This window comes from Electrona antarctica (genome assembly GCF_951216825.1).
Source record: "Electrona antarctica genome assembly, chromosome: 2".
NCBI lineage: Eukaryota > Metazoa > Chordata > Actinopteri > Myctophiformes > Myctophidae > Electrona > Electrona antarctica.
Genome location: NC_136807.1, coordinates 21,752,567 through 21,775,048, shown reverse-complemented (window position 1 = coordinate 21,775,048; position 22,482 = coordinate 21,752,567). Strand labels below are relative to the sequence as shown.

The 22,482-nt window shown below is 42.6% G+C and overlaps 1 protein-coding gene across 2 annotated transcripts; it reads right to left on the bottom strand.

Moving 5' to 3' along the window:
* Positions 1-432: 432 nt before the first annotated feature.
* ap4b1 (adaptor related protein complex 4 subunit beta 1) lies at positions 433-22,426 on the bottom strand. 2 transcript variants are annotated; one of them, XM_079494460.1, is made up of 14 exons: positions 22,142-22,426; positions 21,540-21,667; positions 20,384-20,608; positions 18,296-18,426; positions 17,943-18,090; positions 16,648-16,933; positions 13,256-13,354; positions 9,748-9,859; positions 8,912-8,995; positions 8,121-8,224; positions 6,312-6,519; positions 5,477-5,791; positions 3,581-3,868; positions 433-2,368 (listed from the first exon to the last, which is right to left on the bottom strand). In XM_079494460.1, exons 2-14 carry the CDS (start codon positions 21,650-21,652, stop codon positions 1,884-1,886), a joined length of 2,598 nt encoding a protein of 865 aa, XP_079350586.1. In that variant the 5' UTR covers positions 21,653-21,667; positions 22,142-22,426; the 3' UTR covers positions 433-1,883. The 2 variants fall into 2 exon arrangements, with proteins under 2 accessions (XP_079350586.1, XP_079350587.1); XM_079494461.1 differs by lacking the exons at positions 20,384-20,608; positions 21,540-21,667; positions 22,142-22,426 and having other exon boundaries at positions 18,283-18,402.
* Positions 22,427-22,482: the final 56 nt, after the last annotated feature.

Sequence of the window (22,482 nt, the reverse complement as noted above, 5' to 3'; positions counted from 1 at the left end):
ACAGTATGTTGCCACTGCCAGTAATACTGTAGATGACATTTCTATAGTTTCTAATTTGAACATTTCTGAAAAAACACATCGTCTGAGCTCTGCCCAGCATTTTCCAAAGAGAGTGGATCAATAATAAGATAAAACCATCAGTTTGAAGTGAAATACCTCATTCAGTTCTATCTATAATAAGTGTTTTTTTATATGGGGTTATGGAGTGATACCACACAGAAAGCTACCACCGCTGAAATGCTATCACATATATTTGGTAGCACTAGGTGTATTCCTTCCCCAAAAATGCTATGAAAATTATTCCCTCCATGGCCTGGCCAGAATTTGGGGTTCTGACTTAGTGGTACTATTAGTCTCCTGCCAAATGGCTTTAACAAATTCAATTGGATTTTGTGAACTGACAAAAAGAAAGAAAGAACATCCGCACACTAGTTTCAAGAGCTCCGAGACTTACTTTATTTAGAGGCAACAAATTGCAACGTTTCGACCTACAAGGTCTTCATCAGGCAGATATTCTCTGTGAACTTTTGTGAACTATTACAGAAACATAGTTTCTCACATGTAGCAGCCAGTGTCCAGTGCTTTTGCACACTGGCTCTCAATGCTGAGCATAGCTGTACATTTTCCGTTGTTACTAGCTTTATAGCAGCTGAGCTTAAACCCAGCATTACTCAATAGCGAACCAGTGCAGTCTTGCACACACAAAGCTCATTAAAAGGAGGAACTTGACAAACTCAGTCAGACTAGAGGGATTCTCTTTTCCCAATCAAAATATTGTTGAATGGCAAACCAGGGTATTCCTCACAAATACAAGTATTTACAGACTTTGGGTTATGCACCGTGTAGTGTGTACATGCATTGCATGTCAACACATTTTAACCTATTAAGTGTTGATTAAATGCTACGTCTTCATTGTCTAATAAATAATAAACAAGGCTATGTATGAGTAAATTATCACCCTCTTCCCAATTTTAATTTAGGATTTTGGACATCGAGTTAAATGTGTAGATGTAAAAGAGTCACATGGAGTAAAGGTATTTCTGTCCTGTGTAGGAGTGTATGGCAGACAGTATCATATCCACGATGTACTGTATAGCACAAACAGCCAGAAGCAAGCAGAACCAATCTAAGTTAAAATGGTTGTGTTTTGGGGGCGTCCGCCGGCCTAGTGGTCCAGGCGCATATAGGCTTTGTTCGGAAATAAATGAAGAAAAAAACCCCTTAAAAAAATAAATAAAATGGTTGTGATTTGAAGTTAGAGATGGTTAAGTTTAGGTAAACTTTGAAGAAAAAACATCGTTTTGCACACCTACGACAGGTGCCTCCGCCTCGGAGTAATGAACTTGAATAGTAGAAGAAAATGAGCCTGTTGAAGGTCCGAGTGACCGATCTTTACCAATACATTTTTGCGGGACTCCCCCTTCCCCTTTCTTCATTTGTTCTACTGTTTAAGTTTAGGTATAATAATAGTAATACTACTCCAATTTATTTTTTCTTGTGCTCAAAGTCACTTTAAAAAAATAACTTTATTAAGAGTAAAAACAAAAACATTTAATTAGAAGGCAAAAAGTGGTGAGTTTGGTCTGGTTAAGGTGAGGGTAAGGATCTGGGAGGGCGTTAACCAAAGAAATCGCATGATCTCAACATACCAGATTCGGATTGTGTAGAAATTAGATATCCGTATCAGTTCAGGAGCCACAACAACCGTAGGCTACAAATCTACGAGGACATTTCCCCACCGTCAGCAGGACGTCATCATATTTCATGCCGAGTGAAATACAACAAACAATACCATTAAAGGTTATGGGTGTTTCAGCAATGTTCATCTTTATTTTGAGCTAGACAGCAGAGAAGAGCTTCACTATGCCTGTGTTTTTGTGTGTTCACACACTTTCTGAACACATTGTGAGCAGGACAGTGGTGAGGACAGAGAGAAATCCCATCAGAGCTTCGTCATCTCTTGGCTGCTGCTTAAGAGTCACTTTTACTCCCTCCTCGCTCTCCTCATTCCCCTCTTTTGACCCATTTGCCTTGGCTTCCTCTCCCAGGCCCTCCTCTTCCTCATTTTCTTCCAGATCTCTGTCATCCACATGTTTTTGTTCTCTTTCTCTCGCATTTTCCTTCCCCGCCTCCCCGGTGTACAGCAGTTCCCCGAGGATGAGCGTGTCATGGGGCGGCTTGGAGGAGGCAGTGTGCATAGTGCGAGTGTACAGGTACACTTTCCAGGGCACCACATGGGGCGGTGTGAAGGCAAGTGTCTGGATGTTGACAAGCTGCAGCGCCACCTGGAGGCTCTGCGGCGAACCGCAAGGTGGGGCAGGACATGGGACAAACTTTTCCACGCATACGTGGTCCACTCCTCTGGCACCTAGGGGCAGAAATGTTTGGGGAAACGAGCACATAGGCTTGAGTTAGGTTGCAAAGGGTCAGTATTACAGTAACTATTTCATTTAGATGATTCATTGTCTCCACCAGGCCGAAGGCATGGGGAGAGAGTATGTTTTGCACGTCCGTGTGTCTGTCCGTCTGTCCGTCCGTCCGTCCGTCCGTCACCAGCTAATCTCCGGCACCGTTAACCCGGTCGATGCCAAACTTTGCACACACACTCCCTAGATGCCAACGATGAACCTCTGCCTCAAATGTTCTTTTGTAAAACACATTTTCTTATATTACTACTCCATATTTTGTTAAAAAATCCCGCGAATCGTTACACAGTATCTCTATAGTCATGTGCTCAAGACAGATCTGTCCGACATTTCATATTCCATCCTGATTGGCGAACATTGGCTTTCAAAATTTGCAGGATTGGCCCGTTTTGAACAAAAAATCATGAACGCAGCGTGCAATTTACATGAAATCTTTCACAGACTTTCCTACTAGGCTGAGGAATATATCCCACCCTTATTGGCCTGTTATAGCACCACCAACAGGTGGATTTTTGCAAAACACATTTTTACATTGGCTTATTATAGCACCACCAGGAGGCCACAACCTGACCTGCCCTGGTGGAGGTTCTAGTTTCCTGTGCTCTAGCACCAACTTCAGATCAATCTTTTTTTTGCCTCCATAGCAGCAAGGATCTATTCCATTTGCAATGTTGCTTGTTTGGTCAGTTGGTAATTTCATCGGCAGTGCTACTCGATGTGCCTGGCCAAGGGTTGCGAATTCCTTGGCATGGACTTTAACGTACTGTGCACACCTTGGAACTGACGTAGGGAGTTTCTCAATGTAAATATACAAACCAGTTTGTTCACCAGGTTTTTAATCAAACCTTTCCTGCCACACCACCTCACCTCACCACCTTAACCTTTCCTGGGTACTGACTTGTAAAAGCCCCCCCAACCCCCAATGTCATTCATGTCATTATAATCATTTAGACATTAAGATTATCATCACCTGGGAGCTGTGTAATTTCCCAGACATTAAGCTGTGTGTGTGAATGACATATTCAATATGTTATTATGGGTATGGGGAAATACCTTTATTTTTTTTTTATTTTTTTGCTTTTGCGGTGTAAGTGGCATCGTCACACTCATTATTCAACTGGTGGCACTGCCTACCACTGTGACTATCTCATTACCTTGTCCAACCTGTTGCAGCAGCCACAGGCACTCAAACTCCTCTGGGCTCAGAGCTGGAGAGAGGGACAGGCTGAGAGGGGCCAACTCCTCTGGGCTCAGAGCTGGAGAGAGGGACAGGCTGAGAGGGGCCAACTCCTCTGGGCTCAGAGCTGGAGAGAGGGACAGGCTGAGAGGGGCCAACTCCTCTGGGCTCAGAGCTGGAGAGAGGGACAGGCTGAGAGGGGCCAAATCACCAGTGGCAGGAAGCTCAGCCGACGATTCTGAGCAGAGAGTTGCACTATCTGGGCCTATTGGGAGAGAAGAAAAAGGTAGAGAGGACTGGAGTTTAGTCTTTTGTTTTTGAACGGTGCCAATGACTTTCCCCATGTGTATGTCTGTCTGTCTGTTTAGAGTACGAACAGCTGCAATACCGCTGGGTGACCTAAAGTGGCACTGTTGAGCAGCTTAAAGGGCCCACTGAGCAATATCATCATCATATCATCGTCATCATCATACTATAATTCACTCAATGTCTGTCTGAATGTCTGAAACACTGTCTGAATGAATGTCTGAAACACTGCCGTAGCTCCTCACTGCCTGCACCAATCGCTCCGACTTTTCACACAGGCATTGACCATAATATTACGGAGGTCTTAATGAAGCCCTTTTTTCACAAATTATTGATTCATAATTAATTTATTAGTGCATTGAAATTTCCCATCGACTTACATGAGAACATGCGGAAACTCACATCAAGTCTTTTTCTCTCAGAAACCGTCAGAGCTACAGTTACAACACTTGGAGGGGAGGTTCATAATAATTATAAAAATGAATGTAATAAATAATTACATGGTGGCGCTATAACAGCCCACTTTTCACTTTATAACTCTTGAACCATAGGTCGTAAAATATTTTTTTTGGATTCCTTGGGTCGTGACGCATTTCCCCATATAGGCCACGCCCATTTGCGTCAGGATAGATTTGCCGCCATTTTGACTTTTCTTCAAAACACACATTTTGCTCTTCCACCTTCAGCTTTTGTGCAAATCTCACAAAAAAAATGGTACACATGATCTCTGGACCTATCCGATTAAAACACCACAGGCAAAATTTTCATAGTCTGTATCGTTCGGCTGTAATCAGAGTCCAAAGTTAGTGGAAGGGGCCTGTTTTACAAAAAATGACACAAATCACCAACGGAATGTCCAATCCACTCCAAATTTCATTCACATGTCGAGGGTGGTTTAATCAACGGAGAGCCCAAAGCAATTCTATTTTCATCTATAGGGGGCGCTGCAAATGCGGAATTTTAAAACGTTTATTGCAAAAACATGCTTTTTGGGGGATAAATGCTTGTTTGCGATAGCGTAGCCTACATGCGCTAGAGCGAGACAGGACAATTCCCTCCCAATCAGTAATGGGATCTATTACATCGCATTACCAACACTGTACATCATATGGTGTTCATATATTCAGAACGGGTAAGGTGACAAGGACTAGTAACTATAACTGCAGCCAGCCAGTGGTGTTGTTGAGCAGCCTGCACCGCTCAGTTCACATGGGTGTGATTTTTGGAGGTGTTCAGACCTCATTTGTTACAATTTTAGTTCACAATCTATCATTAAACCACTTTCAACCTGGCGTCCCTTGTTGGGCATGTCATTATTATAGGTGAAAATGGTCAAAAATAGCAGCAATAGAGAAATATATCTCCTCTACAAGCTCATATTGTAAGCTTGTAGACATATCAAGATAATCAAGAGGGATTTATTTGTCACTTACTCATACAGGTACTGTTCATGTTCCACAGAGACTAAGATAATAAGAAAGAATATAGGGCTCAAGAAGAAAACCTATTAAACACAAGCCAAAGATGGATTAACGAAACCAAGGAAGGGTTTAATTTCTACACTCACCACTGAGAGTTTGCTCAGCATGTCTTGGGTCCAGGGAGTCAGGGAGGTCAATCTTGGGCATGAGGTCAGAAGTCACATGTTTGGGGCTCTCCCCACTTGCTGAGCCTGCCTCCGCAGCATCTTGCCTTAGGGGTTCTAAAGTGTTAAAGCTCTGTGCCCACTGGCTGACTGGCTCCGCCGGGCGGCCAATCAGGACACCCAGAGAGGGGTCAGATCTCCGGCCATGGAGAACCTTGCGCGTCTCCTCTATACCACATCGTAGCAGTCGGTAGTAGAGCAGCGCCTGGTCGCGCACACACATGTCTGTCTCTTCCTCTAAAACATGAAGGAACGGTAAGATTAACGTTAACAGCCATTTTAAACATTAGCAGATCTCTTTCTTTCTCTCTCTAGCCCGGATAATCGGCTCGTTTGTTCTGATATGCAAGTCAGAGTGCCCAAAATAGCCAACATTAATAGTGGCAACTGGCACAGTTCAAACATGTCGGACACAAACATTCGGATTACTATTCTGCAACATATACTTGACTACGAAGATGAAGATGTACTTATTAGACATTAGAATTAGAAACAATGTTTTGATCAAATTTGTATGTAATGTTAGCTCTGGGTATACATGTATGTTCACCCAATATGTATTTCAAGGTACCTTAACATTTGTTCTAGTGCTGTGATTAAACATCACTGTTCATCTCACACACACACACACACACACACACACACACACACACACACACACACACACACACACACACACACACACACACACACACACACACACACACACACACACACACACACACACACACACACACACACACACACACACACACACCTATGCAGTAGTGCAGCAGTCGTCCTAGCATGTCCTGTGTCTCGGCAGGCCGACAGAGGAACAGCCGTGTGGCGGCAGTGAGCAGCTCCGCCTTGACTCCCAGAGAGACCTCGCTCCTCACGCCGTCTATGAATACCTCCAACACGTAGGGGGCACCAGAGACCCGTTCCCCGTAGACACCCAGCAACCAAAGCAGAGCCTGTCTGCCCTGGGGTGGGGGAATAGAACCTTTAATCAACCGTACATTTGCTGTTTATTTCACTGTGGTACTTTAAAGTACAGTATACAGTAATGGCTCAATTATGCTCCGTCATATCATGGTGTCCTGTTAAAAAATAAGCAGATATAAAAGCGCACAATTGCATCGTGGATGAGCTTGTAGATCAGCTATTTTTGCCACGTGAATTATAAGTCATTGCTGTTGGGGCATAAAACTTGTATATCCATATATGTTTTCGGGAATTAATGCCCTACTTCAAGTGTCAAACAACAGCAGTGAAAATAGCCGATCTATAAGCGTATATCTTTTCTACGTCCGAGTATAGACAGGGTAACGCCCCGCCTGCCTCTAATTGGCCAACCGACACTGCCGGCCTTACCAGAGTTACCTCCGAGGTGGAGGAGACATGCTGGCAGCTGCTGCGAGGTTACTCCGTGGTGGGAAAGAAAGAAATAATGACAGCTTGGCACGCGCGACAGTAACTTTTATTTTTGTAGAAGAGGCAAACTAATATTGTTTATGCCGTTGGCCTGTTTATTTGTATACATGTGTAAACTTGAAACATTATTGTACTGTAAAAAGGTCTCTCTTTTTTAGTATAATAGTATTAGTTTACTATAATTAGATTAATACCTTGATCTTATCTTTTTTAGTATAATAGTATTAGTTTACTATAATTAGATTAATACATGATAATCAACACTAACACTTTAATTTAGAACACAGCCAAATCAAATCATAGTAGGCCTACAAACGTGTTCAATCAATTATTCAATCAAAGCAAACGGCACAAACAATATTAGTTTGCCTCTTCTACAAAAATTAAAGTTACAAGTTACTGTCGCGTGTTGCCATTCTCTTGTACTTATTAATTCCCACCACGGAGGCCTTGCATCTCGAAGGACAGGCAAGACGGGCAGTGTCGGTAGGCCAATCAGAGGCACTGAGGCAGGCGGGGCGTTACCATGTCTATGCTCGGACGTAGAATAGATATACGCAATCTATAAGCTCACAACACTCCGTGGGTGTGACATGTTGTGAGATTGTAGATCTCACAACGTGTCACACACGGCTATTTGCACTATTTTATATACCATTATTTCTTTTTTTCCAGATATTTTTTGTGGCTTTCACCTTTATTTTATTTTTGAGTGGTGCAAACCACTCCAACAACCAGCTTTGTCTGTACCCGTGTATGTACCCGTGTGTGTACCTGTACGTGGGACCCGAAAAAATGAGCATGGTTACTATGGTCACTGACATTACGTCAGACCACAGCTGATCAGGCTATATAAGACCTTGCACCACTCAGTTCACACGGGTGTGATTTTTTATAGAGGGATAGGTATACTGAATATATGTATGTATACTGGCTGACAGGAAATGGGGAGAGAGATGGGGGGGGGGGTGACACGCAGGAAAAGCCATCGGGATCGGGAGTCGAACCTGCGGCCAGACTGGATTACCAGCCTAGGTGCCCAGGCGGCCACGCCACCCGCCCGGGCCCATTTCTATTTAATAGTAATAAAAAAGGAACTGTTTTGGACATGCAGTGACAAAATCAGACTTAAGTTGGCTTTAGCCCTCACCTGGCTATCCTGCAGGATCTCCTCACAGCCCTCCAGAGCCTGACACACAGCTTCACTACACTGGGGACACACCCACACCAGGTCACGCATTGTCTGTACCACCGCTGGAGAGAGGAGGGCAAATGAAACTCCACATGAGTAGGCTATTGGCTTAAATACACCAGTGGTTCTCATCTATGTCAAGGAGTTAGGACCATCAAACTGATACGTACAGTATGAAGTTGGCCGTGGCCCGTGGACCCACATTTTTCAAAAATAGCTGATCTACAAGCTCCCAACACATTGGTAAGATTGTAGATCTGCTAGTGTTTAAACTACAAACTGTTCCTCATTTTGCTGGGGACCCCTTGTATACCCTCAAGGACCCCTGGGGTTCCACAAACCCCACTTGGCAGTTGCCATACACATGAGTTGGTTCTTTACTTCTTTGTAACCAGGTGTTCCAGGTCGAAATTTTGTCAAGTGATTTGAAAAGCTCTCTATCTGAATCCCCTTGACTGGCGGAGAGCAACACTGGAACAGAGAGAAGCTAAAGGTTTCATGATTTTCACATTTCTATTTCAGCTGAAAAGGCCTCAAAACACAGAAAGAAAAAACCTGCCATGGCTCACTGGAGTGGATTTTTCAGTTAAAACCTTTTAATACACGTTTGTAGGACCATGATAAAGACTTAAAACCAGCATGTCATGAAATCTTTAATAAGTAAGTAAGTAAGTAAGTAGTATGGGGGGGGATTCACAAGAACTGTACTGAAAGAGTCAGATGGAGAAGGGAAGAGTCTGTTTTCCTACCAGAGGTGATGTGTTCCTGTTTGAGTCCCAACAGCCCGGTGAGAATGTGCAGACATTTATCACTGTAGCTTCGCCCTATACGACCTACGCACACACACACACACACACACACACACACACACACACACACATACACAACCCAGGGAACGCATTCATAAATGCTGCAAGTGACTAAGCAATGGAAATCAAAATAATGGGTCGCACACACCATGACTGCGTTTTAGTTTTTATTCTTGCGTGATGAATCAAAGACAAACGTTTCGGCTATCCAGCCTTCATCAGTGTGATTGATACTAAATAAATAATAATATAAATATAAATAAAGTTTTGGATGTGTACAAGGTTTCCACCTGACAGTGAGGATATTCTTGGCCATTGGAAACATACTTGATGAGGCTTCTCATTAGTGCAGGAGACCAAGGTCACTCCTTCCTTACAGCCATGACTGAGTACACTCTCCCCAAGCCCATGGCCAGGCAGAAAACAAACGAGCCCTCACCCAGGCCGTGGACATACACAACAGGCATTGTGAAAGGTCAACACCTGGCATATTTACTGACATACTAGTCTGACGAGGTCTAGGCCACCGAGCGTATAGCGGAAAAGACATCCATTTCTGTTCACAGCATCTCTGGGTGTGTTTTGAAAACGACCAGCACTCAATGAAAGCCCCTTTCACATTTATAATTCCTCACCCAAACAGAGCAACCCATGCCGATTACGTTGAAAGCAACGCGTGACGATATTATGGGGCCGTGCACCTTGAGACCTTTATTTAATTTGGAGTGTACTGGCCATTCTGCGTTGCACTGCTTTCTTTGTGTTTGTGTGTTTACCTATCGCCGAGATGGCAGCCTGGGCTGTTTCAGTGTTGACGTCAGTACAGTATCCCTTAAGCTCATCAAGCACCAATGCCACATTGTCATCATTCACCAGCTCCACCAGCACCTGAAAACACGACACTCATTGCGAACGCAGTGAGCATTTACTATGAGACCCAGCAGATCACGTCTGTGTGTCTGTGTGTGTGTGTGTGTGTCTGTGTGTGTGTCACGCTGTAACACCACCCGCCCACCACCAGAGGGCGCAGCTGTATCACACACAAAAACACACACACACACACACATGCACGCACACACACACACACGCACGCACGCACGCACACACACACACACACACAAAAAACTTAACTTAAAAAAAAACTTAACTCAAAAAAAAACTTAACTTAAAAAAAAAACTTAAAAAGGAAAAACGCACACACAAAAAACTTAACTTAAAAAAAAACTTAACTTAAAAAAAAACGTAAACAAAAAACTTAAAAAAAAAAAACCTAAAAAAGAAACACGCACGCACGCACACATACACACACTAAAAAAAAACTTGAAAAAACATTTAATTTAAAAAAACTTAACTTAAAAAAAACCTTAAAAAGTACGTAATTTATTCTAATTGTTGTTATTGCAATTTACGAGCTGCGTTCGCTTCCCGCGTTTGCGCGTCTTACTTGTAATCACTACTGTAAAGCTATCCACAACGATGGTTAAGTATAAGTGTGTATCCACAGTTAAATAAGTGTTCATTTAACTCAAGAGTTTACAAATGTAACCAAATGGACACTAATCTAGATGGAAAGTGGGGTTCACGTGCATAGGGTGGATTTTTGGAAACAACCACAGACAAATACAAATTCCCATACAATTTGGATTCTACCAGGTACCACACTGAAATTATATCCCAAAGGTTAATTTGTAACCCTATGTTACACAGATCCAAACCCCAAAAGGGAAAAATAGCAAATCTTTTGAAGTATACAACATAAAATGAAGACTTACTTTGTGGCTCCTAGAATCTCCAAGAAAGAACCTTCAGCTATCAGGCTCCTCTCCTCTGGAACCATCATCAAGGTTTGTTCCATGAGGCAGACACCATAACTTTAAGAGCTGCGCAGGATTAAAACTTTCCTTTCATTTGGGGAACAACAGCAGCATCATCATCCGTAGTCTCTAATGTCATTAACAAATGACATGACCCGCCATGTTCAACAACTCTTTTGAACGTGTAGTGGTGAAATAAGTATGTACATTTTATTTGTATATAACACTTCTCACAGAGATAACTCACCAAGTACGTAAAATCCAACAGAAGCAAAAACATAGCATGAAACATTCAAATGATTATAAACAACAAAAACACAAAAAGCAAAAGATTTAAAAAATCTAAGACATTCCACAAATGCTTGTTTAACACGTTGAATCCGTAGGACGAGTATACCTGTCCTGTCCACCTGTCCACCTACCTGGCGCTATGACGAGCAGGCTCGTCTTAAGGCGATTGAAACACAGCGATAGCATTGCCTCGCTGTGTTTCATTTTTTGAACCGCTCCGGTTGCTATGCACGGTTGCCAGGGCCCCGCCTGCACTGGTGTTTTTTCTCAATAGCCATTAGCCTCTGTTTTAGGCCGTGCCTTTGCAGGCTTTTTTCTTGGAAACTAATGCGCTGTCCGTGGTATTGACCGGAACGGCGATGTTCGGAGGTCTTTTCTGATTATCCGATGAGTGCGATGGGAACATTGGCGTTTTCTAGGGAAAGGATTGGCCTTAATTATTTTAGCTTGGTAGCATTAACGCTAATACTTTAGGGAGTTCCAGGGGGTACCCAGCTAAATGATAGTTTGGAACCAAATGGACCCTTATGGGTCTGTAACTCTGAGAGTGGACAAATGGAACTTGGAAATAGAATTTGTACACTCTATAATTTGGGGTCTCAGAGATTGAAATTCCATTAAATGGGGGTCTGTAGACTATTATACCACAGGTCGTTTCGAGGAAGCAATCTGATTGGTTGAAACAGCCTTCTAGCCGTGGGTTAAACCAGCACCATTCACCACCTAATCAAAACAAAGAATTCAGCTGCTCTGTTCTCCCAGAGCGCTAGCAAACTCGGTGGCTAGGCTAGCTAGTTTCTTGGGACATTTGTGGTCGTAGTGACTACATCTGTCATTAAAAAAATATATTCTTTCAGCGATTTTCTTAGTTTTAAGGGTAACTGTTGTATAATTGCAATATTACACTCGAGGGTGTGGGTTAACGTGATTATTGCCACTTCAGTGATGCTTGCGGAACTCGACTTCGTCTCGTTCCTCACCGCATCACACTGGGGGTCCTTGAAATTAAACAGGTTGAGAATCACTGCTAGAGCTGTAAAGAAAATCTCTTACGGGGGTCCCTGGCATATCTTGTCAAATGGGGGTCTACGGGTTAATTAGTGTCAATTTGGAGGTCCTTGACATGGAACAGTTTGGGAACCACTGCTTTAGCATTCAAGATGGAAGCCAAAACCAAACGCGAGTCATAGTGGAATAGCCTGAAAACACCCGGCACCCAAGCACCACCACTTTTGTCCACCAGGCGGCACTCAATATGTTAATAATAGAGAAAATACATAATAAATAAATACTGAAACCAGATATAATCATTAAGGAAAGTTTATGCATGCACTATGTAAACTCTAAATTTCCATTTTCCAGCCATTCAGTTGCAAACATTTTTGTTTGCAACGTTTTTATATATAATTTGGGGATCCCCCAAAATACTTTCAGGACCCCCTGAGGGGTTGCGACCCCCAGGTTGAGAACCCCTGGGTTAGAGAGCCTGCCTGGGAAGTGTCCCTGAGCAAGATACTTAACCCCTAACTGCTGTGTTTTTATTGCTGTTGTATAAGTGTTGTATAAGTGTTATATACAAATAAAATGTACATACTTACTTCACCACTACACGTTCAAAAGAGTTGTTGAACATGTCTCACCAGGCAGGTCATGCCATTTGTTAATGAGGGAATCAAATGTGGCACTACACTGGCTATGGTGACATTAGATAAATTATGGATGATGATGCTGCTGTTCCCCAAATTAATCCTTGAGTCCAACTTGTATGTATGTTGTAGGCTTGTAGCCTATATTTTCAAAGATTTGCTTGCCTTGTGCTATTGTTTCCATGTTTGGGTTTGATATGTGTAACATAGGGTTATAAATTATCACCCATGGGGCATTATTTAAGTGTGGTACCTGGCAGGATCTGTAAGTACACCACCCCATGCACAATTGCACATGGACCCCAATTTCCATGTTATACGACTTATGGGTACATTTGTACACTCTCACAAGTTACAGTTACAAATTGATAAATTATAATTGAGGATTTTACTGTGTAGGCTTATGGTGCATTGTTGTCAGATGTGCATATATATATAATATAGCTACGAACACCTCTAAGCAATTTTCATCAAGAATTTCTTTGAGGGTTTCTGCACAATTCTAATCAAATGCAAAGTAAAATTTACCCCACCTGCATCTTCCTCTGCTTGATATAAGCCGGCTCTGCATAACTACAGAAGAAACGTTTGTAGTGGGACCCCATCAGGCCAGGAAGAGAACGCAGGAGCAACTAGAAAAACAAGAAGGTTCTTTAAAGATGGAGCGAGAACAACAATCTGGTACCACCCACTTTCAAAACAAATATGGGTGAATTCTCCTTCTACAGCACTGCCACCCAAGCTGGAATGCCCTGACCCCCTCCCTCAAAAAATGCAGTTCACTTGCATCTTTTAAAACAGGCCTGAAAATCCACCCTTCAGCATGCCCAAGGGAGAGGAAATGATCACCCCCCTTCCTTTTCCCCCTCACTGTACATACAGTGTGTTATTCCCCTGTGATTATATTGATTTATTTATTTTTTTTAACCTGCGATGATATTGAATTTTATTCTTTATTCTTACTATTCTTGTCATGTCTATGAATTGATTGCATAGGGCCTAAATGGAAACAAGACTGCAAGTACTTTTTTGTTTGTATTTTGGTGCACTATTCAATCAAATCAAAGTGCTGTGGTTTTTTGTTTTGTTTTGCATGTGTCTATGGAGTTAGACCCCCAGGTGTCTAACTCCATAGACATATTGAAATATGTCTGTGTATTTTTGGTTTCTCAAAAGGCCCAATCGAAATGACATGTGACATCATAATATCACCCCCTTCCCTAACCCCTCCCCCTTTATCATACAGCTGTGGGTGCGGCTTCAGTTCAGGTGGATCACCCCACCCATCACTACCCACCAGGAAAACCAGGCATACTTAATGAACTGGTGCGTGTGGCCACATAAATACTTTTTTTATTTACACTAAATTTATTTTTTATGTATTTAAAAAAATATATTTCTCCTGGAAGATGGAAGAACCTTCCTCTAACATTAAAGGGTCGAATTAACGTTGTTAAAATGTCCATCCTGCCTAAATTATTGTACCTATTTCAAACTATTCCGTTATATCTACACAAATCTTTTTCCAATTGCTAAACAAATTGATCACAACATTCATTTGGGCAGGGAAGCATCCCAGAATCAGTAGAAATGCACTACAGGAAAGTAAGGCAGAAGGAGGCCTCGCTCTCCCACATTTTATGCATTATTACTGGGCTGCAAATATCCAAAAAACACTCTACTGGTTACATGATATCAATACCTCCTGGCACCCGATTGAAGCTAACTCCTGTATTTCTACATCCTTCCCGGCCTTACTGTGTTCACCCTACCCAATATCTTTATCCCAGTTTACAAAAAAACAGGTTGTCTTAGCCTCATTAAAAATCTGGTTCCAGTTTCATTTTTAAATTCAGTTCTGCTTCCACTCTAGGTCCTATTACTAATAATCACAGATTCCCCCCTTCTGTTTTAGACACTTCATTTTTACTGTGGAAACTAAAAGGAATCACTAGTTCCCAAGATCTCTATCATGATAACATATTTCCTAGCTTCACATTTTTGTCAAATAAATACAACCTTCCAAGTTCACACCTGTTCCGCTACTTTCAGGTGCGACACTATATATCCACGCAATTCCCTTCCTTCCCATCGTTACCAAATTTCCAACCATGGGAAGAACTACTAAAACTTAACCCCAATCAGAACTCACTCATCTCTACATTGGCATTATTACATCCCTCAACAGTAATACAAATACAATTAAGAATAGAGCCGCCTGGGAGAGTGAAATTAACACAACCTTCTCGGATAATTGGTGGGGAGAAGCAATAGAAAGGGTTAATTCTTCCACTTCGTGTGCACGATTGAGTCTTATACAGTTTAAAGCCCTCCACAGGATCCATTATTCCAAAGCCCGACTAGCAGAGATATATCCTAATGTGAACAATCGATGTGACCGATGTAACCACGCCCTGCAGATCTTAGTCACATGTTCTTTTTTTGCCCCAAACTATATACATTTTTGGGTCTCTTTTTTTTTAAAACTCTGTCAGATGTCCTGGCACTGGATCTCCAACCATGCCCTCGCATAGCCATCTTCGGGGTCCCCAGTGACACACTAATCCTTCAATCCACCCATGCAGATGTAATCGCATTCACCTCCCTTTTGGCACGAAGGAGGATTCTGCTCATGTGGAAATCCCCTTCCCCTCCACCTATATCCACCTGGCTGGTAGACATGATGTTTTTTTTTTTAAAGCTTGAAAAAGTAAAATTCACAATTAGAGGCTCAATCGAGAAATTCCATGCTAGATGGCAACCCTTCATATCACACTTCAACAACTTCGAAACACTCCCGAGCGATCAGTTGTAATTTAATTTAACTACTCAGCATCAATTTCAATGTCCCAAGGAGGTATATGCAGTAGGCTATATTATACAAATGTCTATTTTGTAAAATATATATATATATATATATATATATATATATATATATATTTCTTCTGGTATATCATAGTAGTACCTGTTGATCATATTTTACGTCTCTCAAACGCGTCCCCGTTTTTCCTACACGATTTCTCCCCAGTGGGAGGGTGGGAGGGCATGAGCCCTGTATGCAGATTCAAACACACTGCCTTATTTACTCTCCTCATTTGAGAGCCAAATGGGAAACAAATCATGTTGCAAATGAGGATATGCACATGCTGTCATCATGGCATAAACAACAAAGAGAATGAGTTGTCTCTCAGAGTCTAAACCAGGGGTTCCCAAACTGTGGTGCGTGCACCTTGTGGTGCGTGAACGCCCTCATATATAAAATGCATTTATCATGAAACATGCGTAAGCTAAGAACGTAACTAGAACATATCTATATAATGACACTATACATATATACTATACTATGCAGATACATATGTCCTATGATGTGCTATGACTACTGGTCACGGCCACACAGCCAACTCAAGGTACGGCCACGGAGCCGACTTGGGGACCCAACGCAGCTCCTCCAAGGAAAACAAACAAATGAAAGGAGCTGAACGTGAATCCCCCCCACCGCCCACCCCTTTTTTTCCCTCACTGTATATGTTTCTTTTCCCTTTTTACCTCCTTTATGATGAATTCCTGTTCTGTCCTTTGTCTATATAGAAGTGTCTATATGACATGCTATAAGTCTGTTTCAAATGCTATCTAAGTCTAAAAGTGCTATCTAAGGGGGTAGGATAAGTGCTATGGGCCATGATGGAGTCTGAAAAGGTGGGTCTTCAGACTACGGCGGAAGATTGGGAGTGATGCTGCAGTTCTGATTGCAACGGGGAGTGCATTCCACAGTTTTGGGGCCAGAAGAACACACACGCAAACGCACGCACGCACGCACGCACGCACGCACGCACGCACGCACGCACGCACTAACCCATGCGCACACACATGCATGCGCATGCAAACTCTCTCTCACTCTCATCCCCCTTCACACACTTCCTGTCACCTGTATGTGGCAGAGGGCGGTGAACCTCATCTCCCTGGACGAGCTCCCGCAGGCAGCCAGGAGAGGGCCCCGCACTCGCTCCAGAGCCGACAGGCTCACCGCGGGAAGGTCGGAGCATAGCCTGAGGAAGAGGCTGAGGGTGGCAGCCATGACTGGAGGGTGGGGGCTGAGTAGTAACGGGTCTAGCAGGGAGAGGATGTCGAAGAGCTCGTCATCCGACTGGGGCCGGTACCGCTGGATGAACCTGAGTACCTCACACTGGCCCCATACGTCACACTCCTTCAGTCTGGTGATGGCAGGGGGGTGGGGGGGAGTAATTATGCCTGAGTTTATGCATATCACTATGTGCATAAACACCACAGCACATGGGTGAACAACTGCACATAAAACGCACTTAGACACACACACTAAGGCTGTCCCCAAACATTCCTTTTTTTAACTCGAAAATATATCTTGGCGAGAAAGCGATATGCATAATAAGAGTACTATGTTCATGTTGTGTTTACATGTATATTTTGCATTTGCCCGTGTGTGTGGGAAGCGTAACATTGTGGCAGAGTAGAAACGTCCGTATGTTTAAAACTCTGATTAACATTTGTTGCCAGGCAACAAACTTTATTGAAGAGACTATGAGGAAGCGCTGGAAACGCCAGCTGGGACTTGTTCATGACAATGATGTGTTTGTAGGAGTGAGGACTCGGATGCAAGAAGGTACGGGTGCCAACACTGGCACAGGGGAGGATGATCACTGGCACAAGTGTGAGATAGAGGTTGTTTCTTTTAAAATGAAATATTCCAGAAAGTTTAGACAGTTAAATTAAGTCCACTCACATTTGCCTACACATTACATCCTGCACATAATTCTACATTCATTCTAACTGATAACTGTGACTGGAGGGAGTCTGGGAGATAGGTGAGTTTATTGCTCTAATGATCCTGATGCGAAATAAAAGGAAAAACAAATGTTATGGACAACCAAATAAATATTACATTTTGATGTGGTATCTAATTAACCCATCAACCTGTGGTCGATTCCACAAATGTCTTCTAAATTCTGTCTTCTAAATGTTTCTATATCAGTAGTTAGAGCGGACGTAGAACACGCACATGGACAGGCTGGGCTAAAGAGACTTCAGCAGATGATGGATGGAGCCCGCACACCACAGGTACAAAAATACTCATAAGGTTCCGGGGAGCCCCAGAATCAAGGATTTGAGTTAAAAATGTTCGCTTTAATTGCCCAGCCAACACACGCATATACACACGCACGCTAAGACTCCATCACACCAACCCACCTGTTGAGAAGGTGATGAGTGATGGGTTTGTTTATGACCACACCTCCCTCCTCCTTCAGTATTTCCTCCAGGGCTCGGAGGCAGTTAACTGTCACCACAGGATCAGGGTCCCTCAGCAGACTGTACAGCTCATTCACTACAGCAGCATCTGGGGAGGTGACAAGTATTTTATGTGTGGACTGTGGGTGTTTTAGATGAGCTAACAATTTTGTAATACACACGCACACACATGTTATCGCACACACGAGTACATGAGCTCACACCCAAAAAGAAGTCTTAAGTAACAAGTACAAGAGGACAGCACAGAAACAAGACACGTTTGTTCATCCAAACCACTCACCCATCCATCTCACCTATGTCAGAGTTGGGTTGGAGGTTGTGCAGTTTGGCCCAGCCCAGTACAGCTACTCGTCTCACACACGCTGCTCTGTCCTTTAGTCCGGCTGTCAGCGGCTGCTCCACATACTCCACCAGACTAGGTAACCTGAGACAGATAGGATGTGCAGCCAAATACACTCCATATGCCAAAACAATGTCTGACGTTTACACTAAATTCATATTCTTAAATACATTTTCATTCTTTAAAATGTCTCTGAAATTATATAATGACTGGAACCAGGCAGTACGATTGTAAATGGTGTATACATTTGTATACTTTATTCATATTAGTTTGAAGGTGTCTTAACTGTGATGTTATTCTTCTGTATTATTTTGTACTTCTTTGCCCTGTATCTGAAACTTTTGTGTGGCGCCTGAATTTCCCACACGAATCAATAACGGTATGTAAACGTTTCAAATTAATTCACACACTGCTTAGTATATTTTAGTATTTTTGAAAGCATATATCAGTCTTCCTCATGAATGCTTACTTCAAGACTGTAGAGTGTTTATCTACTCACTCTGTCTCAAAGGTACTCTGTGGCTAGCTTGAAAATGCATCTGCCATCTACAAGGACTTAATTGATTGCGACTGTGGGTGATATTTTAGCATGATAACATTCCGGGAAGGGAAAGGCTGTCGCTTGAAATCCCTGCCAATGATGTCTTTGGTAGGTAAATTTTCAACCCATCCAATACACCGCCTGCCTATATACTATATGGAAATAAGGTTGAAAAAAGGTGAAATGTTCCTTGAACTACATATACTGTATGACGCATGACAATTCTATAAAGCGGAGAAAAAAAAGAGAAAAGAAAAACTATAAATATAAGAGAATGCGTGTTCCTCACAAGATGACACCTGTACGGCATCTTGTAAGGAATGCTGCAATCACAATTCAATGCGGTGTGATGTCACCTCATTCACTCAGTTCGTTTATAATAATAATAATAATAATAATAATAATAATAATAAAGCTTTATTTATAGCACCTTTGCTATATAGTTAAGTGCTTAACAACAAAGGAAACAATAAAAAACACGATAATAATAGCACAGCAGTGAAAGTGAATGTGAAAAATACATCAGAAAATATATAACATATACAATACATAACGATAAAGGATTAAAAGCAGCTTTATAGAAATGGGTCTTCAGGAGTGATTTAAAACGAGGAACCGAGTCGGCAAGCCTGATCTCCAGGGGCAGGGCATTCCACAGTAAGGGTACACGGACTGCAAAGGCCCGGTCGCCTATAGTTTTTTTGTAACCTGTTTTTATTGTTAGTAGAACCTTGCCTGAGGATCTCAACTCATAGGGGTCGAGTAGGTCCGAGATGTAGGATGGAGCAAGGCCGGTCGTGGCCTTGAATGTAAAAAGCAGTATTTTAAAGTCAATTCTAACGGAGATGTGCAGCCAGTGGAGGGTGGCCAGGATAGTTGTGATATGGTCAAACTTTCTTGCCCCTGTTAAGAGGCGGGCTGCTGCGTTCTGGACCAATTGTAGCCAGTGAATGAATTTTTTTGGAAAAACAGGAGTAAAGGGAGTTGCAATAGTCTAGGCGTGAGCAGATGAAAGCATGGATAACTTTAGTTAAGTCGGGGCGTGAAAGGAAGAGTTTGCTTTTGGCAATACTGCGAAGGTGGTAGAGTGAGAACTGGACAACCTTTTTTACATGGCCCTCCAGGGAGAGGTCGGAATCTAGGGTGACACCTAGGTTTCTAGCTGCAGGTGTTTACTATATCACTGGTTCCCAAACGTTTTCATGTCAAGGACCCCCAAATGGACACTTTAGCCCACGGCCCCCCATTTGAAAATATATGCCAGGGACCCCCATAAGAGAAGATTTTTACAGCTCTAGCAGTGATTCTCAACCCGTTTAATTTCAAGGACCCCCAGTTTGACATGCATTAGTCTACAGACCCCCATGTAATGGCATTTCTATCTCTGGGACCCACAATTCATATTGTAAAATCAATGTTATTTGAACTCTGAGAGTGTACAAATTTGTACACTCCGGACCCCACTTTGGGAACCACTGTACTATATCATCAGTACTTTACCTTAGATTGGTCATGTTCCTGAGTGCTAGGCTGCGGACCATCGGGTTAGGATCCTGGCAGTCTTTCCTCAGAGTGTTGATGACCAGCAGAGACAGCTCTGGGTTCAGGCTGGCATAGGAACACAGGAAGACATACACCAGTTTCTTCTGGACCACGTCTACTGTTGCACATGCCTTCACCATCTCACTGAACAGACCCGAAACGTCCAAACCCTGGGACATCACCCTGGAGAGAGAGAGAAGTCCACAAGATGGTCACATATTTCGTCAGGTCACCAATTTCACCATAACACCGCCATGCTGGAGTGATCGAGTGTGAGTGAGCAAGTGGCTGAGATTCTGGGTATTGGAATTTGGCTTAAGGGTATAATTAGGGTGAGGTTAGAAAAGGAATAAATAAATAAAAGGAGACATAAGAGATACCCCCATCTCTCAGAAGAGGTAACAGGACATTAAAAACAGAGCATGTCATGTAAGAGGGTCACAGGAATGCAAGTTCACAAGGATGGCAGTGGCACATGATACGGTTTGTATCTACAGTATGCGTCCATATTACATCCTGCATGCAATCTTTGTATACAATCTTTTGCATACAATCTTTGTAATCTTAGAGATTGGGTGAGAAATTCAGAGAGAGACTCGGAGTAGAGTCGCTGCTTCTTCGCCTGGAAAGGAGCCAGCTTAGGTGGTTCGGGCATCTGGTTAGGATGCCTCTCGGGAGGTCCTCGAGGCATGTCCCACTGGGAGGAGACCCCGGGGCAGACCAAGGCGCAGTTGGAGGAAACACATCGACTCACTGGCCTTGGAACGTCTCGGGATCCCCCAGGAGGAAGCCACTAATGTTGCTCTGGAGAGGAACGTATGGAACACTCTGGTGGAGCTGTTGCCCCTGCGACCCGACTACGGATAAGCGGTTGAAGATAGATGAATGGATTAATACAATCTTTGTTCAGGATTGGGGGATGGACAAGGACCGACAAACAAACAGCATTTTGAACTGTGAAGCTGCAAATAATGCCATGAACTCTTGTCTTTAGCCGGCAGAACTGATGAGCCCTAGGCTTCAGAGTGAAAGAAACAGCTGCAGATGGAGCCCGTCCATCTCCAGTATTTCAATATACAGTAAACCCTGCACTGCTGCACAACCTTTATCATACCTAATGACCCTGAGGATGGTGTTCCTGTAGCGCAGAGGGTCAGACTGGACATTGGGGTTGGACAGGGCTCTCTTAAGATCCTTGACCGTCTCCTCGCTTCCCAGGTAAGGCATGTTGGCTTTAGTGCTCTGACAGACAGACAGACAGACAGACAGACAGACACACACACACACACACACACACACACAGGTACAATTACAAATATTGCAATTTGTGATATATGAATACACAGGAAAATCCTCAGTGTGAATATAACAGTCATAGTCAGAGTAATTTATTTGGTACATAACCAAATGGACAAATATGATAAATGAATGGGAATTTTACTGTATTGCATTACTGGTATGAACACACAGCATAACACTCATAATCCTCTTATATTTGACTTATACATAATGTTTTACAAAATGAACCTTAGCTCACAGGCTCACAGAAATCGAGGTCCATTTGACAAAAGGGGAGACCTTAGACAATTTTCAATGATTAGCCAACAAAGAGGAAACTTTCACTCTTCCTTAAAGACAACATATGACAGGTCAACATAACAATGCAATGTTCTAAACAAACACATTCATACACATATAATATAGATATATATTTACCTTTAAATCCACTGGGATGATTCTATTTAAGGCATTTTGTTGATTCGTTTGTTTACAATATAGTCGCGGCACACACTTCCGCAATTCTTCTTCTGCAACTGACGAATTAATCTGGATCAATGTATGGAGCCATCTTCTGGTCAAAAATAGTATAAACACTTACATACATACTAGTGACCTTTATTTTTCCAGGGCAGACCATTGAGCAAGCTCTTTTTAAGGGACGCCTGCATGCGATTCATAGTGGTGTATGTATGTTACATTATGCAGCCTGTTGATATCGAACTTGTCCAGTGACATACAAATATAAGTGTATTGTATTAATTTAGTTGTAATTATAC

Bases quoted from the DNA above. Each gene is read 5' to 3' on its own strand.
- ap4b1 (XM_079494460.1), bottom strand. From the start codon at position 21,652: ATGCCTTACCTGGGAAGCGAGGAGACGGTCAAGGATCTTAAGAGAGCC. The intron at 18,091-18,295 runs GTGAGATGGATG...TCACCTCCCCAG, and splicing joins CCAACCCAACTCTGACATAG to ATGCTGCTGTAGTGAATGAG. The intron at 13,355-16,647 runs GTGACAGGAAGT...TTGTTTTTCTAG, and splicing joins CCGCCCTCTGCCACATACAG to TTGCTCCTGCGTTCTCTTCC.